The sequence below is a fragment of the Falco cherrug genome, chromosome 7 (assembly GCF_023634085.1).
Source record: "Falco cherrug isolate bFalChe1 chromosome 7, bFalChe1.pri, whole genome shotgun sequence".
Classification (NCBI taxonomy): Eukaryota; Metazoa; Chordata; class Aves; order Falconiformes; family Falconidae; genus Falco; species Falco cherrug.
Window position 1 is genome coordinate 72220793 of NC_073703.1, and position 20342 is coordinate 72241134.

The 20342-nt window shown below is 43.9% G+C and overlaps 1 protein-coding gene across 3 annotated transcripts in view; it reads right to left on the reverse strand.

Moving 5' to 3' along the window:
* RPAP1 (RNA polymerase II associated protein 1) overlaps positions 1-16566 on the reverse strand; it is a 39939-nt gene extending 23373 nt beyond the window's left edge. The window contains exons 1-7 of one of the 3 annotated variants that reach the window (XM_055715970.1): positions 16513-16566; positions 11416-11658; positions 10326-10474; positions 9639-9731; positions 8112-8292; positions 5761-5937; positions 2570-2776 (exon numbers count right to left, since the gene is read on the reverse strand). In XM_055715970.1, the coding sequence (XP_055571945.1) occupies positions 2570-2776; positions 5761-5937; positions 8112-8292; positions 9639-9731; positions 10326-10474; positions 11416-11605 (997 nt within the window). In that variant the 5' untranslated portion in view covers positions 11606-11658; positions 16513-16566. Of the gene's footprint in view, positions 1-2569; positions 2777-3261; positions 3785-5760; positions 5938-8111; positions 8293-9272; positions 9396-9638; positions 9732-10325; positions 10475-11415; positions 11659-16512 lie in introns of those variants that run through there. The other 2 variants (XM_027804689.2, XM_055715971.1) reach the window with 2 other exon arrangements.
* Positions 16567-20342: the final 3776 nt, after the last annotated feature.

Sequence of the window (20342 nt, forward strand, 5' to 3'; positions counted from 1 at the left end):
GGATGAATCTCACAAGTGAAGGGACAGGAAAGACGGAACTGGAAATTATCTGAACACTAGGAAAGGTAATACTTTGCTACTAGGATACTATCCCATACCAGCATGGGAAGAGATGAGTTAAGAAGTCTTTGCTATCTCAAAGAGAATTACACGAGGACAGGAACAGGCAGTCTGAGGGCACAAAAAGGAGCAGCGTCACTCCTGCCGGAGAAGCCCAGAACCCATTTGCATTGCAGCTATTAATCCTAGTGCTCTGGTCTTCTCTTGCAAGGAACAATTGAGTCCCACCGAGATGCTCTTCTTTCATCAGATCTTTTCCTGCTGATAACTGGCCTGAAATCTAACCTTTTACTTTCCTCCAATTAGCAGACAAACTCTTAGGAAGGGAACTCATCCTTTCTAGGATGAAGCTTCACCCTTATGATCAATGTGGCATTGAGTCAGGCAAGGAACTAAGCACAGAGTTATCTTCCTCAGCCAGAAAGCTGTTCCACAGAACTTCAGCCAAAGGCTCAGCACACATTTTAACTGAAGAGAAGGAAAAAGCATCTGAAATGCAAGAAAGTGGAATGTTTGTGGGTGGTAGGTGCAAAACTAGAGGAAATAAAATCACCAGAAAAATGAAATCTATTGACATTTGTAATTCCACAGATTGTTTTCTCCATTAATCACTAAACTGACAGGGCTGAGTTAGTCATTCTATTAATAGGATTACACATACCACCACCAGCCCTTAGCAGTACGATCTTGTCAACAAGAAGAGACAGATATATATTCCAAGGCATCAGATTGTTCAGTTACTGAGAAATCCTTTTACAGAAACACAAACTGACAGTGTGAATACAACATCTGCACTGAACTTTTTCAGACTTGGGTAATATTAAAGGCTACCACCCAACCTCTTCCCTTTCTGCTTTGCTTTCCCTTTTGTCTCAGTGCAAGAATTTACTTTTCCATTTGATAAGATTACAAGTTGCTGGATAAAGGTTTCACCACCTTGTTTCTAATAAACAGTAGCCTTTTATCTCATCAGAGAAACAGGTTTGACTTTTGATCAATCCCATTGCTTTGTGTCATCGTCCTCTCCCTGGGGAAATTCAGAATGACCATTTCTGCTGGGTTATTCACAATGAGTTTACTTTTGGGCATGAACAGATACAAAATCCCAACAGTACATGTTAATGTCAAATAAATATTTTACATCTCCTGTTGGCCAAGATGGGCTGCAGGCATAAACTCAGGTGCTGGAAAGGCTTCCCTCTGTTTTATAACTGTGTCCCAGCTCATCCTTTCTTTGTTATTTCAAATATCCTGGGAAAACTCCTCTTCGCCTTTGCTGTGCAGTCTTCCACTGGAAGCAAAAGATGTCAGCACACAATGCTCTGAGCACTGAGCTATTCCCCACAGCACTACTACAGTCTTGTACTTTACAGGCTGAACAACCCACTTCTATTGCTCCCAGTCAGGTAAAAGAATGTCACTTAACCTGGTGCTACTTGAGCACTCAATTGTTCTGGAACTAAAAATAGTCCTTTTGATTACAATGGATTCATGGAAAAGTAAAACTTGAGGAGAAACACTAAAAGGACTGTTCAGTGAAGTGTTTTCCTCAATAAGAGGCTAATCAGCTTTCCTTCTGCTCATGTACACACGCATACACTCACAGACTCATCCCTCTCATCAAGAAAATGGTAAACAGTTGTTACCTCTTGCAAACACCAAGCTGAAATACAGGAGTGATTCAGAGACCTCTTTAATCAGTCTGCACATTGCACTGGGACACAAAGAATGCATCAGAAGCAAGGATCAAGAGATGGAGGCAGCCAAAACTTGACATGAAACTGGGGGAGAAGCATGCTAACAAGGGAGAGACATATGCTACGAACAAAAGTGTGGGAAAGATGAGAATGGGAGCCTAAAATGATGACAGAGAAAATGAAACGGCTAAAGAAAAAACTGCATCCACACCACAAAGAAAAGAACTGTATTCTCTGGAAATCACCCCGTGGGCTCTGAGATACAAGCCACAGAGCAGGGCCATCAGGAGCAGTATCATAAGACATGCATGCACGCTATGAGCAATTTCCCTGAAGAGAGACTGTCCTCTCCATGCTATGCTGTGAGCAAATCACTAACTCTTACCTATCCAACACCCTCCTGTCCCCAGGTGGTCCCAGTTAAAAGAAATTACTCAAGTAGCAGCTGAGTCCCACTACCACACTTCTGCTTCCCTGTTCACAAGACTGAACAGCAGGGCAATGATGCCTAGCTTAAAATACTTTCTCCCTCCAGAGACCTCAGCACAAAGTTCAAAAAGAAAGCAAGACCTCCCACTTGACAACTCACCTCTGTTACATTGCTATCACCCTTTTAATCTATGGAGCCCAGCTAGAAATAACAGATGTTTTTTTCCTGAACCCAAAATATGTGTATTCTTTAAATACCATGATAAAATTCGGAGTTGGATAACTAACAAAGTAACATATCAATCCGACCTGGATTGATGCAAACACCATACAAACGTCATGTTTATGTTCAGAACATTAACAACATGCACCCTGTTTCTTACCTGTGATTTCTACCTTTGTATTTTCTTCCTTCCTTACAGATTCTTCCAGACCCGACTCCTGCATGGAAAGAGATGATCTTACATCATGCTGAGCCACAGGCAGAGACTCCACAAACTCCTCCAGTTTGTTCTGTTCCATTTTTAATTCCTTTTTCTGGCCTTCATTACCACCACGTCGTGACTTCAAGAAAGCAACTAAACTGGAATCTGCAAGTATTGACAAGGAGACGGAGAAGTGACAAAATACTTGATATGTCTATAGCTCCCGCTATTTATGTTTTACTCTTTGCATTCCCATTCCTCATGCCCTCTTCTTCAGTACCAACTGTCACTTCTTTTCAAATTGAGGCACTTAACTGTTCTATGACCTCTTGAGCACATAACCTGGGTACAACTGACCGGTGAGGCAACACCAGAGAAGGAGCTGATAAATATCTTTCAAGGTAAAGCAGCCACAAAAATTCTAGTTGTTCTCCCAACTTACCAATAAAGAGAGAATTGTTTCTTTCCCCCCTCACTGCCACTGAAAAGGCACATCCAAACAAGACTATTCATTATGGAGAGAATTCTGGTCTGTGATTTATGGGAGGAAGCTGGGTCTGATAGTTTGCCTACCCTGCCCGTGGACCACTCAGCAGCATCAACCTGAATGCTACAAGAATACACAGAACAGACATCACAGAATTAATTACCTGCTCTTTATTGAATTGCATGAGAGCTGCAGTGCATGATTTGCATATTACTTTAGGAGAAGGGTATCTTGTTTTTTCTGAACTGACTCCCCATCCTGAGAGTCAATTATTGTCTGATAACATCCAGAAAACAGACATGGCCACTCACTTCATGCTTTGGAGAAGAAGAGGAACATTTGGGAGGCAGGGTTATTTTGAAGAACAGATAATATTCCTATGGCTCCAAGATAGAAAAATGTCAGAAGATCATCATTTTACTTTCAGATCTGCTACGATATCCCACTTAATTTCTGATGGAGTGTACTTTCTCTCTGAACACTCTTCACTTAGAAGATGGTGTTGCGATGCTTATTGCAGAGGTGCATAGTAAGAGACAGCGCACTGTGCCTCCAGAAGGTACAGAGATACTCCAATAAGCAGTGTCAGAGATGTAAAAAATAACCAATGTAGGTGTTATATTCCGTAATTTTTTCTTCGGAGGACAAAGGACAAGCAATTCAGAAATTCTCTGTACCTGAGAGAAGTCATCCCAAAAAGAAAAATCTCCCATGTCTGTGAAACAGTTCAAAGAGGATGCAGAATCTATCCCACACTTCTGATTGCTGCACACTCTCCTCGTGATGCAGTTCTAAACTTCCCTGGGCAAAGGGGAGACATTCAGCCTAGCCTCATTAATGCACGCATGTGTCTTCCTGAATGCAAGCAGAGCTCTCGCTTTCTCACACATCACCATACACAGCAAGGAAAAGACTATTGACTATGTCATCATTTCATGCAAATGGTGACAAACAAGTCACTGATTCTGTCAATCTGTGCACAGTATGTCACAAAGTAAGCCTACTTCTGTGCAGAGTCTCCGTGGGAAAAAACAGAACAGTATCAACTGTAAGATCCTGAAGACACTGCCCAGCATGGAATTGCCTACCCATCCTAATACTCCACACCATGGAGTCTCACCTGCTTCATAACCAAGAGGTTAATTCAGAGACTGGGTAACATTAAACATCCACAAATTATTCACACTCCTGAATATGGAGGAAAAAGTCTCTTTAATCCATATCTCTGTACCTGTTCAGTTCCCAAGTTCATCTGTAAGCCAGTAACTTAATTTAGGAATTGCTTCATCACGCATAATTCCCTAACCACAGATATCCTGGGAATGCCAAAATTACTCCCAGTTTCCTTAAGACCTCAAAGACTGAAAGATCTACAATTTTAACCCACAGGGCATATAAACAAATATACTATTTTAGAAAACAATTTATTGTTTAAAAATACTTAAAGTACATCCTATCCTTTTCAAACTCCCTAAATATTCACTTTGCTATTATCCCAAAGGACAGAGTGGTGGGGACAAGGAGCAAAGACCATAAATCAGCCACAAGAAAAATGTGGATAAACAAGGTGTTTTTCATACACATGCCATTGTTATAAGCAGTGAAGTTAAAAAAAAAAAATTTCTTTTCACCTCAGGTAGTTTGGAGAGTTCAGCTCTCTGAAACGAATGATGTACCTAAACACAGTGTCTGCAATTATTTTGCAGGGTTTCTTTGTCACCTTTCCAGTTATACCCACACTGCTTGCAACAAAGTCAAGATCATTAATACGATCTTTAAACCAAACCCACAAGAGATTTACGTGTCTAAAATGTCACTCACACCTAGATATGACGCTAGAGAATCTGAAACTGAGAATTTCAAAAACCCTTGCCTGTGACCTACATCCGTACATCTGCTTTTCTCGAGCACACAAAATAATTGAAACGAATGCCAGCAAGTTTTACAGTTCCCTAGATCACACAGAGTCTTATCAAACATACCACACTCTGTGTTCTCCCCCATCTTGTCATCAGCTGCCAGTGACAGGCATTCCTAGAGCACCACTGTGGACAGGGCTCTAAACCAGAGACCACAACCCTGCCAGAACACCTGCACCCAGCCACCAGATAATTAAAACACATTTTCAAGAAGTTCAAGTCTAGTTGTAAGTTTTTGTGCTCTACCAAGTACAGATTTGAACTGAAAACTCCCACATTCCCAGATGTTTCCCCCATACAGGTACTGACAGTTTTGGCCCGAGTCAGGTATTTTGGAGGGGAAGACCAAGGGTTCTCTCTCACCTCAGCATTGCTGCAATCATCCTAATAGCTTTTTTTCTTACCTGCTTCAGACAATTACATTTTAGGACCTTCACATATGTATATGTAACCAGGTATTGGGTGTGCAAAGTAACAGAGTGCATAGACCATCTTCTCTCACAGCAAAGGGGAGACGACAAGCTAAGCCCCCCTTTCACTGAGGAATAAGCACTCTTTAGTTCCTTCACACTTAATTCTTACTCATAAGCTACTGGCACGGCATGGAAATTAGATCACCCACATATGCAATGAGCAGGAATACCTAGCTCCCATCTTTGATCTGTGAATTTGGTAGGACTTCAGCACACTACACATTCAGTAAACTTCCACATCTCTAAAATTCATCTCTGGGAAGCACATACCCAGCTGAGCCAGAAGCCTTCCCTGCTCCTGCAGGATCTCCTCCTCAGACATGGACTGCAGCTTCTCCAAGTTCTCTTTGTGAATAGCTTGAGCTTCCTGTTCACCCTTTTGGCTTCCAAGACCCTCTCCCGTTATGAGACAAGGCCGCTGAGAGATCAAAAAGTCACCAGCTTTATCTGAAAGATCCAGCAGAGAAAGCAGTTACTGATTTAAGTGTCTCCAGCATTATGAATGCAACTCAATTTTGTCATTACCACGCTTGCATAATTTCTTTTTCTATTTTTTTTTCCACCTTGGTAGGCAAGTTAAAATAGGAGTAAAGGAGTTTAATTTAGCTTCAAACATAATTAAAATATTTGGGCTTTCAACCCACGTCACAACAAAATGTCATTTCTACCTTGCTTGTTTAGAATTTTGAGGAAGGATGGGGCAAAAAGAACTTTGTTCCTTCAATGCAAAGCAACAGCAAGAAAAGGTAAACTGGAGCATAATTCACAACTGGTAAGTCAGAGCATTCTTCCAAGCTAGCTAGTAAATACTAGACGACTCCTCTGCCCAAGAACACCTGAACCCACACTTGTACATCCACTGAAGCACAATGTAGTAAATATCTGTTGAGTGAGAGAGAGAATTAAAATTACTAGGTAATCTAGTGTCTGAGGGATACAGGATCCATTCTCAACAGAGGTATGTTTGCTTCTAAAAATGTCCTGCATTCACCTCCAAGGGTTAAACAAACGAGAAGTTTAACCCTTAGAGTTTAACCCTCTAAGGGTTTAACATATGAGAAGTTCCAGCAGCGGTGCATTTTCCTACCCTGAACAAAATCAAGTCTCCTTTACCACCTGATCTAAATCCTTTTTAAAAGCTCATTTAATTTAATTCTAGCAGCAGGGTAACATGCTCTTTTGGTCAGCGAGACCCTCCAGCTGTCCTGTAGCCCACTATACAAGGACCTGACTTAGTGGTCTTATTCCTTATGTTTTGTTCATATACTCCATATAGTGACTTGGAACTTCCCTATAACCCTAAACCAGCCACCCCTGAAAGCATCAAACTTCTGTTCAAACAGCAGTACTGACATTCATCACAACATCAGGAAGGTTGGATGTCATTTCCACAGCAGCTGTCCTGCATATTGAGCAGAAAGAGATTCGAAGACAGTGATGTGGTGAAAGATTCAGTAAGCTTCCCACTACCAGCAACTAAGCTGAGGGTTACCGGGCGCACACACTTTGTTACTACAAGGAATGGCACTCGCCTTCTCCTCTTGCTTCTAGTGATCCTGCCACAACAATCTTGCTGAGGACGGCAACCAATTTTCTGATTCCTCTGTTGGGCTACTACATTTTAGAAGCGTTCTACTTCAAGAAGATCACAGCTATAGGGCTGCTATACTGCCCTCAGATTTCTCAGACAGAAGGACACAGGCACAATCATAACAGGATACACAGTAAGCACAGTATATTGACCTGGATGGTGGATTTGGGCACACACAGCACAGCACAACCAGGAGTTGTCTTAAGAGTTCTCTGACAGGGGTCAGGACAGAGAGAAACCTTAACCAAAAGGCGATACCCCTCAAATGATATCTGGCCTCTATTTCTATGTGAAAAAGGGGGTGTTGGAAAAACCCAGACACATGGTGGTCCAAACCAAATAGGATGGCCCAAGATAACAGAAAAGAATTAAAAAAAAAAAAAAAACAAAAAAAAAACCCAACAAAACACAACAAAAAACACACACACATCCACCCTAAAAAAAAAAAAAGGCCAGAGATGCTGGAACCAGTTGAATTGGTTTCAGCTTTCCTTGTCACATTGCTGTCAGACAAGTAACTGCTGGAGGTGGCACTGCCTCATCAGCACTGCCTCACAGCATTCCTCATGAAGCAAAGCCACAGCCTCATGGTAGCAAATCTGGTGACAGGAGACTGAGCTTTCAGCTTCTAGGTAGGAGTGAGAACCTGCATCACAGTGGTCTTGAATGCCTTCACCAGACACAAGAACCCTCTTCCTAAAATTGCAGAAATCAATGATGAAACAAGAAAAACTTTACATATAAGAGAGAGAGTAAAAGGGAGGACAAGAACCATGAAAAATAAAGCTATTTGGCCCTGTGTGAAGCAAAAAGAAAATGAGTGAGAAAGCTAACCCCATTTTTAGAACGTTAATTTGGGTCTCAGACCATTTCAAATCCTTGTCACACCACAGACATTCCAAGTGACCTTATGATTCCTAAACTGAGGACAACAGTGCTACCCTAATTTAAAAATAAGGTGCATTGATGTAATGGTCACTAAGGCTATGTAAATACAATAGGTTGGATAAGCAGAACCTTCTCCACTTACCATCCCGGCTGGTGGGGAGAGGTGCCTCTCCCACTGATCCCTCAGGATCCAGGGCATCGGGAGCAGCTGATCTTACTTGCACGCACTCGGCAGCGGAGGGAGCTGTTGCTGCCTTTTCAGCAGCTCTTCTCACTGCCATCTTTTGTGCAAAGATGCTTTTTCTTCCAGATCCCACCTTCACCTGCAAACAGGGAAGCCATGTGTCACCACTTTCCTCTCCAGACTCCCACACACACCTGCCACTAACAAAGGTACAGCTCTGATCCTGAAGACCCCCTCAGATCAGACTTTGGGACATGACACTGAGAAGCTGCTGGCAGCCACCTGCCCTTTTTTGTGCAAGTGCTATTCTTCTTTTAACACACAGTTTAACGTTAGGACAGAGAGACAAAAGCATGAATGTTTTTGCTACCTAGAGAAGGAAGATGATTAATTATAAGTGAATTCAAGCCAGGCAAGTACACCTAAAATATCACCACACACAACAGCTCCAGCTTTCCTGCTGCTTGGAAACTGCATAGCCGAATACTTTGCATTTCTGAGGATAAATGTGGCTGTACTGCACCGTGCTCACCACAGGCTTGGAACAGGCTTCTTATAAGGTGATTAGAGAGCAGCAGGGTGAAGTGATTTACACAGCAAGAAGCGGACAAGTGGTGCTAAAATAATCCTGACTAAATTACTGTGCTGCTTGCCTAGGCGATGGAAGGGCATGGCTCTGAACAGCCTTGTACAGGATGCACAGGAAATCCAAAGCAAGAAAACTGTTGCATGTCCCCAGTCCAAAGAAGCAGATTAAAAGGCAGTCTGAACATTTGGTAGCTGCAATGTGCACTCCTGCATCAGGTAAACAGAACTGGTTGTTGAAAAAGCATTACTCTCTTCTTTCAAAAAGCTGTCCTTCAAAATAAGCTACCTCTTCAAAGCAACCACAGCTATCAATCACATGTCAGTTCCCAGCATCTGACTCCCACTCAGCTAGCAGCCTTTGCTACTACAGCAACAACTGATGATAATAGCCATGGCTTCCCGTTTTGCAGCCTCAGAAAACAAATTATGCCAAAATCCAAAAAGCTGCAAAAGATACCCTGTGCAACCATACTCAGATGTCATGCCAGGAGAAATCAGATGCAACTTCCATAAGTACAGACTTAATCAAACCTGGTGGACAAATTAACAGAGGTTGTTCCTCAGAGAACTGATCCTGTTCTGCTTGTTTTTCTGTTACAGCAGCACAGATGCTATCCACCTCGCTGAAGTTAGCTGAAGGGGATCGCCTTTTTCCTAAACCAAAAGGATTCCAATGTTACTTAACTGCAGAGTATGGAGTGCCTACTTGATGGCAGCTTGGTAGAACTCTCTCCTACACTAAGTTGACAATGCCAGAGATAAGTTGAGCTAGCTCACCATCTCCAGCATGCCAAGTCACTTATTTTGAGCCCTACCACCCACCAAGCATTAGGTTTTGTTGTGAGGAAGTTGTAATCATTAATGAAGGTAGCACAAAACAGCTGCTCCCAATCTTACCTCGCTTTTTATCTCAGAGCGGTGAAATGTCTTTGGAAATGGGTCTCCTGTGGGCACTGGCATGCTCACTGCTACTGCACTTGTGTCTCGTTCCTGCAGCAAAAAATTCAGACCCTGTAGAAACCACTGCAACAGCCAGATATGTTTATATCATTTATAATGTGGGCTAATAGTGGGCTCAAAATCTCTCAGCTCTGCAGATCACAAGCCTTCTGCTACAACACTGTCAGGCTCAGAATACCTTGTGCCTATTTAGAGCCAAAGTGAGGCTATTTTCCAAAAGGCTGGACTGCCAGACTCTACACACTGCTCAAAGAATCAGATAAAGGAAAACCTAAGGCCAGTGCAGAGCACAATGAGAACACTGCCCTTATGAAGTCCAGAAACTCACCCAAACCCACATGACAGCACAGACCTGCATGCAAGCAGTGTGACCTGCAGGCACTCTGGACTGGAGCGCAGATTCAAACCCATATTTAACTGAGCAAAAATATACCCAAAGGTCTTTTTCTTACAGGGTGCTCCAGGACACAGGTCTACAATGCTACAACTGCTTCATTACACTGTAGAAATAAAAAGCAGCAACAGAACCCTTCATCCCTGCCCACTGCTCATTTCAGAGCATTAAAAAAAAAACCCACACACTAGACCATCACACTAAAAAAAAACCCAAAAAACCACACATACAATAATTTTGCTGAAGACTGCTGTAATGTGTTGATCATGCCTTTCCAGTCTTTCCTCTGGATCTTCATCCTCAAAGTGGACACAGGCACTTTTAATCTTGGACTTTTTTGGAGGAGCTGGAGTTAGAGCTGGGAGAATATCAGGAAAATCTGGGGAGGAGAAATAATAAGAAAAAAATAGTCAAGTTACTCATAGGTACCAGGCCAAGGCTCCCTAATAGCACCTGTTATTGCTCTAACGAGAAACAAAGAAGATAAGAAAGCAGTAAGACAATTAGTAGTCCTCTGTTTCCGACTTGCACCGGGTAGTGGAGAGAAACACACTCAAGAACTGTATTCTTTATGTATTGGCACAAAGGTCTTTCCAAAGACTTGCAAAAGTTAAGAAGGGTACTGAGGCCTGACTGCAAGTACTACGGGAAGAAGCAAGGCTGTACAGAAACAAACAGGCCCCCGCAGGTTGCGTCCAGGCACAGAAAAGCACATTTCCACTGCCAGCTCTAACAGTGAGTGATTTGTATGATCACGAGCAAGTCGAGGCCTCCTTTTCACTATCTATAGACTGGGATTGCATTTCCTTACCTGGAACCTGCAAGACTTAAGTTGTTGCTTTCAAGAAAGTGCTTTGAGCTTCTGAGACCATTAAGAACATTACAGAAGTGTTAGTTACTACTGATGAAGGAAAACAAAACTGCAGGAAGGGGGCTTATCAAGCCAGATCTGGGGGCTCAAAGCTGAAGCTGTTTGCAGAGCTAAAACTCAAAGACACCGAGAGCAGGGTTTGGATAGATGGCAAAATAAGCACTGAGTGTCCAATGAGTACAAATCACAGAAAACACCTCTTGCCTTGAAGCTGGCAAGGTACAACAGACAGCTGATAAATGTAGACAATGGCAATGTGTTCTACTGGATGCTAGTTAACATGGGACAAGTGCATTTTCCAACAAGGCTATGGTCTTGTTTAATACCGCAAGGAGGGCACACATGCAGGGCAAAGGCAACACTGGGTGGACAGGGAGGTGAAACAGCAAGCACTGAGGAACACTGACTGAGAATCCTAGTAATTCAAAGAAGCCCACGAGGGAAATTACCATCCAACATGACTACGTCCTTGCTGTCCTGTAGCGGGGGTCTCTCAGTATCTGTGCTCCCTTCCTCCCCTCTCCTCTTGTCTGCCTTCTTCATGATCTTCACTGCAGGTGAAGCTCTGGCTGCCAGGAACTGGCTTTGAAAGTGCAGCAGGTCTGCCTCGGACTCCCCAGGCTTTGGTCTCGACAACATCCTGCCTTCTTGCTCCTGCAGCCCAGCCCTGTGTGCTGTTCACATGGAATCATCTGGAGACAGAAAACTGGTTACAGAACTGGATTCCCTGGGGATAGGATGGGGACAGCAAGAGAAAAGTATTCCTTTTTGTCCCACTCTGCTACTCCTGCACATACTGCAGCCGCCCTACTTCAGGATCACCCCAAGACACAACTAGTTGTACCAGAGTCCCAGACAAACACTTTACCTTGTTCTTCATTGTCAAACAACATGCTAGTAGACAAGCCAACACCTGGTCTACCAGCCAGCTGGGAGCAGAATGGCAGCCATCCAGCAAAAAGCCAGCCAACAAGTGCATCACTGCCAGAATGCCAACAACACAGCCCTGGATTTACAAAGCCACAGAAGCACCAGGTCCAAGACAAAAGATCTGACTTACTCTGTGATCAACACCAATCAAGAACATCAGAGGAACAGTATCATGCAAACCTCCTGCCTCCAGCATACAGTCTTCTCAGGATCCTCTCATTAGCATCCCTGTCAGGATGCAAGAGCCTGTCCACATGGATTTGGACAATGCACTCACTCTCACAGTCTCTGCTCTCCTTCTCACTCAAATCTTCCAAGCAAAAAAAAAAAGGTTTTCTTCCTTATCTAGTCATCCTGCATTCATTCTCTCTTGCTCTTTTACTGCCCTATTATTGGCAGAAGTCATGCTAATTCCAAGCATTTTTATTGACTGCCCAGGCCAGTTTTGGGTTGAAAGCTAAGGGTGGTATTTATAAAGACTTCTACCTCCAGGTTACTATTACTAGGAAGGCAACTATTCCACCTCCAATCTACTGGGCATGAAAATATTTGCAAGTATTACTCCCCACCTCCTATCCCCAAAGCCCAGGACCATCAATCCATTTCTCACAGGCAGCAAGTAAAGTGTTTACAAATACGTTCCACACTAATTGAATCACTGATCAGCACTAATGCTACAGACTTGACACCCTCCCACACTTGGTATGTTGAAATATTTTATACACATTTGATCTCTTCCACTTTTAAAAGCCCATCAGGACTCAATGATGATTTATTGCATAGTTGGAAAGGAAAGTGGATATGGATTTTTAAAACTACAATTATCTGCTTTATTGATAGGCTGTACACATGAGAAAATGCAAAGCTTGGAAGTGAATCTCTGTCTTAATCTCAGACCAAAACAAAGCTCAACCATTGTGTGGGCACAGCCACTGCCCTGAAGCCAATGTTTTGTTTTATGCTATTACCATACTTTATTGTTAAATATGTGGAGAGATGCCTTGCAGGAAGGATGCTAACGGACACAAGAATTACTTCATGTAGTATTTGTGACCTACACTTGCAGTATTTATACTATTTTCAGGGATCTCATTCCTGACCAAGGTTGGTTAGATGTGATGTTGCTGGTTCCAAGAGCATGAAGAGGTCTAGGGAGTTTTATATTTGGTTGTTTGTTTGGGTTTTTTTAACATCAAGGCCTCAGTGTAAAACCACCAACCATTAAGACTTGCTGAAATTTTTTTCCTGCCCCTCATTTTGTGCAAAAGCTGGACTAAAACCATTCAGACTTAGCTTTGTATACCAAAACAAAGCGGATTTTCAGAGGTGTCAAGGTTTCCAGGGACTCCATTCACTCCGTGGCTGAGGAACCAGATCTCTTCATCCAGTGCCAACATCACGAGTTAGTTGCTCGATTTCAGACATCTCAAAACACTGACCTTAATGAAAGCTGTCAGCTCAAAAGTCCCAGAACAACAGCTTCCTTTTACACCAAGCCTACATATGGCACAAGCAGCAGCCAGGGGAACTTCCCTGTACCCTCGGAACAATAAAAACCTCCCCCAGCACACAAGGAAAGTGCCCGACTTCTCCACCAGCACTGCCAAGGACATCTGTGGAACACTGCCACTAGCAAAGGCTATTTCAGGGCAGGAAGGGAGAACCCGGTTACCATGCCTTGCTACTGTTGGAGAAGGACTTAACACACAAACACCTGGGATGTCATTGCAGGTCTGACTGATGCTGAGAATGCAGAAACACTCCCTTTCAGCCCAGTTTCCTTGTAACTGCACAGCAAAAACTGCAACTTCTGCAGACAGCTCCTTTTTTTGTGCACTCCTAGCATAAGCACACACCTACCTGCTGTTTATTTATGGAGTTTTCTGCCACAACAGGGGCTGCAACAGTCATACTTCAGTTGAGAGGTCCCTCTTTGATATGCATAAGTAGTGCCACATGCATCAGAAGCCAAGTATTTCATACCCTACCATGACAGGCTTCAAAGCCCAAATGAGGATGCCAGGATTAAAAGAGGCAAAACACCCATTTATAAGCAAAGTGTGCTGCTAATACTTCTGCACTAAGCCTCTTCCACACTAGGATGTACATATGCTTGTCCAAGTTCCTGTGTATTAAAGAAGTTAATCAAAAATAATATATAGCAGGACTTGAAATTGCCTTCATTTGTCCGGGGAATTTTCAGGCACAAGAAGTCAACCATGTAGTCGTTGTCTAAAGAGGTTAGAAGTTGTGCCAGGAACCATTTCCTCAAAGTCACTCCTTCCACATGAATGTGGAGGCCATCCAAATGTAAAGTTTCAAGATGGTAATATCAAGGTGGGCATTAGTTTGGCGCAAAAATAGACAAAAGCTTTAAATGCATTCTTTCCATGTTCTAACAGGGTCTAGAAATTCAAACTGAGGCCTTCGACTTGGTCCTTCTGCAGTCCAACAAGCTAGAAACTGCTTAAATACATACGGGACTTGGAGACAGAATGTAGTGAAAATAGTTTGCTTTCTTAATAGTACCTTTTTTCAAGCCCCCAGGAAGCCATCTAAGCACATAGGCAACACTCACCCGGCCATCATAAGGAGTAATTCTTACTCACCAGCGCTCAGAGAAAACATGCAAGAAAACTACTGATGATCAGCACTAACCCCAGCATCCTATGGTCTGGTTATCTCCAATCTCACAACTGGGTAATTAAAAGCTAACCACACACAAACTATGTGCCCAGAGGGACCACCATCTAGCCAACATATGCAACCTGCTGAAGTTATTGTTCTAGGAATGCATGTAAGGGATCAGAAATACTGTCAACAGACCACGAGCACCTATACACACCAGAACATTGTGATTATTATGTGAATACACTATAATCTGCTGTTGTATCCCCTGTCTGCACCAGAAGTTTCAATAAATAGTTTCCTGCCATGCTCTGGACTTCCCATGGATATTGTTTGAAAAGCCCATCAGTGCTGCAGGAATTTTACATTACATCTACATCCATTTCACAAATGCAGCTGGGACCAGCAATCTAAGACTAAAAAGATGCAAAAGCACAGAAGGCAATAAAGCCACAGACTGTTTTAAGTGCCAAGATCCACTTTTGAATTAACGAACTTCAGCTCAAGTATAAGTCTAAGAAACAAATCCAGTTAAGACAGTAAAGACCCTAATCACCAATTAATGCAGCACCAGCGTATCACAGAGAATAGCATTTACTTTACAGAGAAACTGAGGTCTAGAATATTCTTCCAACGCTTTTCAGAAGCAGCATTTAAGCTTCTGAGGCATATATTACCAACCTCTGCCACTACTCTCAGCAGACATAAAAAACCATTTAAAAATCAGGCACAACATTTGTTTGAGCAAAGTACCATTCCACTCCTGTCCAAGGTTTTTAAAGGTGCCATCAGGCTACAAAAAACTACTTGATATAATCCAACACTGTAGGGTTTTAATCTTATTCTAGCTCATCTGCATGTACAATGCATTTTTCTTCTGCGGCAGCAGAGCCCTACAGCCCATGGGAGACACTTACATTACAACAGCCATGAACTAGACACAGTTAAAAGAAAAAAAGGTAGCATGTAAAAGCAAAGGATCATCTCCTACTGTGACTCCTACTGATTTCTGAATCCTGTCTCCGCCCTGCTCCCCATTCTTAAATCTACAACTCTGCATTATTTTGCTAAAGTTATCAGATCCAGGTCAAAGAAGAACACAAGGTCCTGCTGTCACAATCAGTGCCTCAAATTAATGTGTTTCTTCAGACATTGTTGGCTGAGATAAGTAATTAAAAGAAGAAAAGGGTCACATCTCAGCCTCTCCGCTGCAGCTGAGCAGTCAATGGAAAGTACGATTCCTCTGCTCTAGATTAGCAGTCAGTGAAAGCCTCACTCCGGGTTCTTGGCTACGTTGCAAAATGGTGATGTGCATGCTCTGCTCTGCCACAAAAGCACTTTCTGTGCACAATATTGTAACGACCGGCAGTTTAAAACAGCTAGACTTCACAAGACAGGCAGTAACTTTTGTCGGCTACAGAGAAGGCAGATACCTGCAAAGACCCTCCTCCCAGAAGGAAAACCCCAGGCAAAAGCCACAAGAACATCACGCTGGTCACGTAAGACTCCAACTGTTACCCTGCCTGTCAGAGACATACCGTGTGCACTCATACAACACCCTCCCTCCAAAAACACTGCTGTCCCCCGCCTGCCCGAAGACTCCCTGCAATGCAGAGGCACCGGCATGGCACAAGACAAAAAGCAACAAGCTACTATGAACAGACTGAAGAGCTGATGCGCCCCGATGCTCCCTCCCGCTTTTACGGCCCTCGCGGGCCTTCCCTGAGCGAACGCGAACCGAGGTGTGAGGCGAGCAGATACCGGCCAGGCCCGGGGCCTGGCGAGGCCTCTCACCGGCGAGAGCTGCTCGGGGCGGGGGCCCAACGAAACCGGGCCCCGCAGCACAGAGCGCCCGGCGGCACGGCCGCTGTCCCGGAGGCGCCCGTAGCCGCGCTCCCCTTTACTCTAGGGTGAAGGCGAAGCCCCGAGGCACCACCGGCTGCCCCGGGGACCCCGCACCCCCACGGGGTGAGCGTCCCGCCACCCACCTGCGGACAGGCCGCGCCGCGCCTCTCGCCGCCACCACTTCCGCCCGCCTCGCAACAGCTACTTCCGCCCGGCGCGCGTCACTTCCGCCCGCCCTTGCCAGCAGCGCGCCGGCGGCGGGGGCAGGGCGGCGCCATTTTCCCTCCCCTCAGGCGGTTGGCCCGCGGTGTGCTGGAGCCCGGACCGCGGGTGGGTACGTGGAGCGCACAGTACAGAGCCTGTGAGGCAGGTCCCGGGCCGGTCGCCTCGCTGGCGGGGGAGAAAGGCGTGGGGATGCTGCCCGCTGTTGGTGGCGGTTGGCTGCTCCTGAAGGAGGGCCCCGTCGCTGGACTGCCTGTCCCAGGTTTGCTTCTGTGCAGGTTCTCCCAGGCGTTTGCGTTGGACCTAAATACAGGGCACCTACACCCCATAGCGTGTGTCTGCACACATAGAAATACAATTTATGTAAATGTGGGATCTGTGCCTTTTCAGTATTAGAGGGCACTGATGTGCCCGAGATGAGGTATTTCAGGAGGGCAGATAGACAAAGCTATATAAACACGGCTGTAATGTACTTTTCATGTCTGATTATTGCTTTATTATATGTGCCAAGCTTTATTGAAAACTACTGGAAAGCTGTCAGAACTTGGAGAAGCCTTGATGGTAATATTGGTCATTAGTTTTAGTGCTTGGCACCTTTCAGCTTTTTTACCTGGGAGATGAATTCTGTGGGCATGTGAACAGGCACAGACTGTAACCTGGGCTTGGGCTGGAACAGGTGGGCCCACTGTTTTGGAACGACTCACCACAAGTGCCCTCATGCTGTCAGAAATGCAACACTTCCTACACTACTGGATCTCACTGGGGGGTTTTATCCCTTCAGAAAGCTGTGATACTACAACAAAATTACAGCTGGAAACAAGTAGTATCCATTATGAGCACTGAAAGCACTTCAGTCTACATAAATGAAGACAAACCATCCAGTCAACAGCCAGCCAGTCTTAACCACAGTGTCAGGGAACTAGGGCCGTAATGAACTCATACAAAATTGAAATTCTTACTGAAAATGCTGGACTAAAAACATCTCAGTTCTGTGTTTTCTGACAATCAACCATGTTCCTGAGATGGTGAAGCTGATAACTGCACTCCTTTAGGTTGTTGAGCATTCCTGAAGTAAGGAACCACCAAGATCACTTGAAGATGCCCCATTAGAAAACCTAAGCATGACCCCAATTCTAACCTATGAGTGGAGTTTTTTCTACCACCTATTCTAGCACAGGTGTTTGAGCAATTACTACTGTTATATATAGTGCTTATAGGTGCCTCTAGCAGGAAAAATAAATAGACCTGCTCTTAATTACATTTGGAGATTATCAGAAGGGAGCCTTGAGAGCATTTGGTGTGATGCTTTGATGCTGCCCTGCCAGACTACAGTTCATAGCTGTGGTGGAGCTCTGCTTTGCACTCCCTAAAGGAACTGGTATCATAGTAAAGTCAAACCTCATTCAGGAATAGCAGTGACTGCTGAGAAATGTGGCATCAAATTCTCCATTTCACCAAAATCAACTGTTACCCTACCACCACAATCTGCCACTTAATGTCATCATTCCCAGTTTCTGCTGGCTTGGAACACGAGAAACACTTTGAAATAATTGTTCAAGATTCTTGCAGTTAAACCTCAACAGCAGCAGTTTCTACTCCTTTCTCTGTAGAACCTCCAGACATTGCTGGTGGCCTGGATGACCAAAGTGGGAAGTTTAATGTTTCCTTTGGTGCTTTGTTAGCATTTGTCTGTCATTGCTTCTGTGTCAGTGAAGGTCACATAGAGCTGCTCCAAAATCTATTGAAATCAGTGGATTGTGCCTCCACTTAAGACAAAAGGTGGAATGGGGATCTTTAGGGTTTTGCACCATTTATCTTCAGACCAGACAAGAGAACGCCATTGATTTCACACAGGGGTTTGGCAGATGAACTGGTGTGAGTAGAAGACTTCTTGCATTTCGAGGCTTTGCTGCAGCTGAACTTGGGAACAATTTTCTGTGGACCCCAACGAAGGCATTTGGGTTCTCTTACTTGGACAGTAAGGCAGGGAGGCCTTGGCAGTGGTTGCATTGGAGCATGTTTGGGTTTAGTGTTGGGACTGTTTAGACCATGTAGTGGTGTGCTCCCCTCCACCGTCCTGACCTAACAATGACTGTATTTGGCTCAAAGTGGATTTGGGAGTTTGGCTTGGGCAGCATGCCTATCTCACAAAACACATAATGGATGTGTACTAACAAGCAAACTGACTGACACCTGGGGCGAGGCAGGGGCCTCACAGCCCCCTGTTGATTCACTGAAGGCCAGGAAGACTCGCACACATTTGTAACTGTGAATCTGTATCATAAATCTGCCTGTACCAAATCTTCCCCACTCTACACTGAACCATCAAGCCCAAGTGACCTTCCAGAATTGATACCTTGTTAAGGGCCAATTGGCACACAACAATTGATTAGGCCCACCTCACCACAAGTATAAAATCTGGCATTTTACAATCTTTTTTTGAGAACAAGAACTCAAACTAGTAGGCAGTTCGACAGGTGTGGAGCTCTCTTCTCCCCAAGCAGGGATACCTCTTTGGTAAGTTTTGCACCTCTGACTATGTCAGATAATATTGTTAACAAAAGCACCGAACTCTTCACTCAAACTTGATTTTTGCAGTAAGTGTATTTATAAAAGCAATTCCAAACTTGTTATATCTGTCGCCTTAATAACTCATCTATTTTTCCTCCTTAAACTGGGCTCTGACGGGCAAATGTTGACTCTAATGACTGGCTGTACATAAAATCCCTTAGACTTAAAATTGTTGACCAAGTCTGAGACTAGGATTGGATCTAGATGCGCCTAAAATCCTCTCCAAGAGGTTTAGAAAGCAAGGGGATCCTTCCTGAACCTCGTGACTCAATGAGAGGGCTGTCTCTCCCCGTCCAAGACCCCTGGCCACTTGTCAGACTCTTAACATGACAGACCATCAGACAACTACTTACGAGCTGTTCTGACTCCAGGGAATTTAATAAGTAGTTATAAGGTCACTTTAGCCCTACTCATGTTACTAGTATGGAAATTATGTAAATGAATGACTGCTCATCCAGTGGAAAAAGATACACTAAAGGCATTACAGGATATTTGACTCTCTGTGTCTTTTAACTGTGTCAATTCAGTAAGGTGGGCTGTTTGAGTTATGGTGCTTTGGGGTGGTCCTCCTATCATCTTTTTCTCTTAAACCCAGGAAAGGTGCCTGTGAAGACATAACGAATTGCTAGCCGAGTTTTGCTTTGAATAGTCCTCTGATTCTAATCATAGAAAACATTAGCTTTGTCTCTTGCTTTCTGCTGAAGTAAGCCTGTACCTTTCTGTAATACTTCTCATGTGACTGGCCAGCATTGAACTATGCAAAGCTGTATCTAATCTAAACCTAATCTGAGGGTCAACCAGGCAGAACTGGTCAATGCCCCCAGACAGTAATCCTGTCCTGAGTGTGGAGTGGCATTCAAGCCTGACAGCCATAAGCATTTTTCTTCCCTGATTTCTCTCACCCTGACTACACAGGTTCTGCGGCTACACAAAATCTCTTTGCATGTATGTGAAGTGGGCAAAGAATTCATTTTGTCAGAAAGGTATACAAACATACTCCAACTACATTCAATTTTAATTATGGCAAGACAGGACTACTTCCCATTAAAACTGCCAGATTTTTATGTATCTTTTCTTCATTCCATTAATTATTTACCTTCAGTTTTAATAATACAGTTAAGGGCACTATATATAGTTTATGCTTTATCAATAAATCATATGTCATCACAGCACTCTCCAA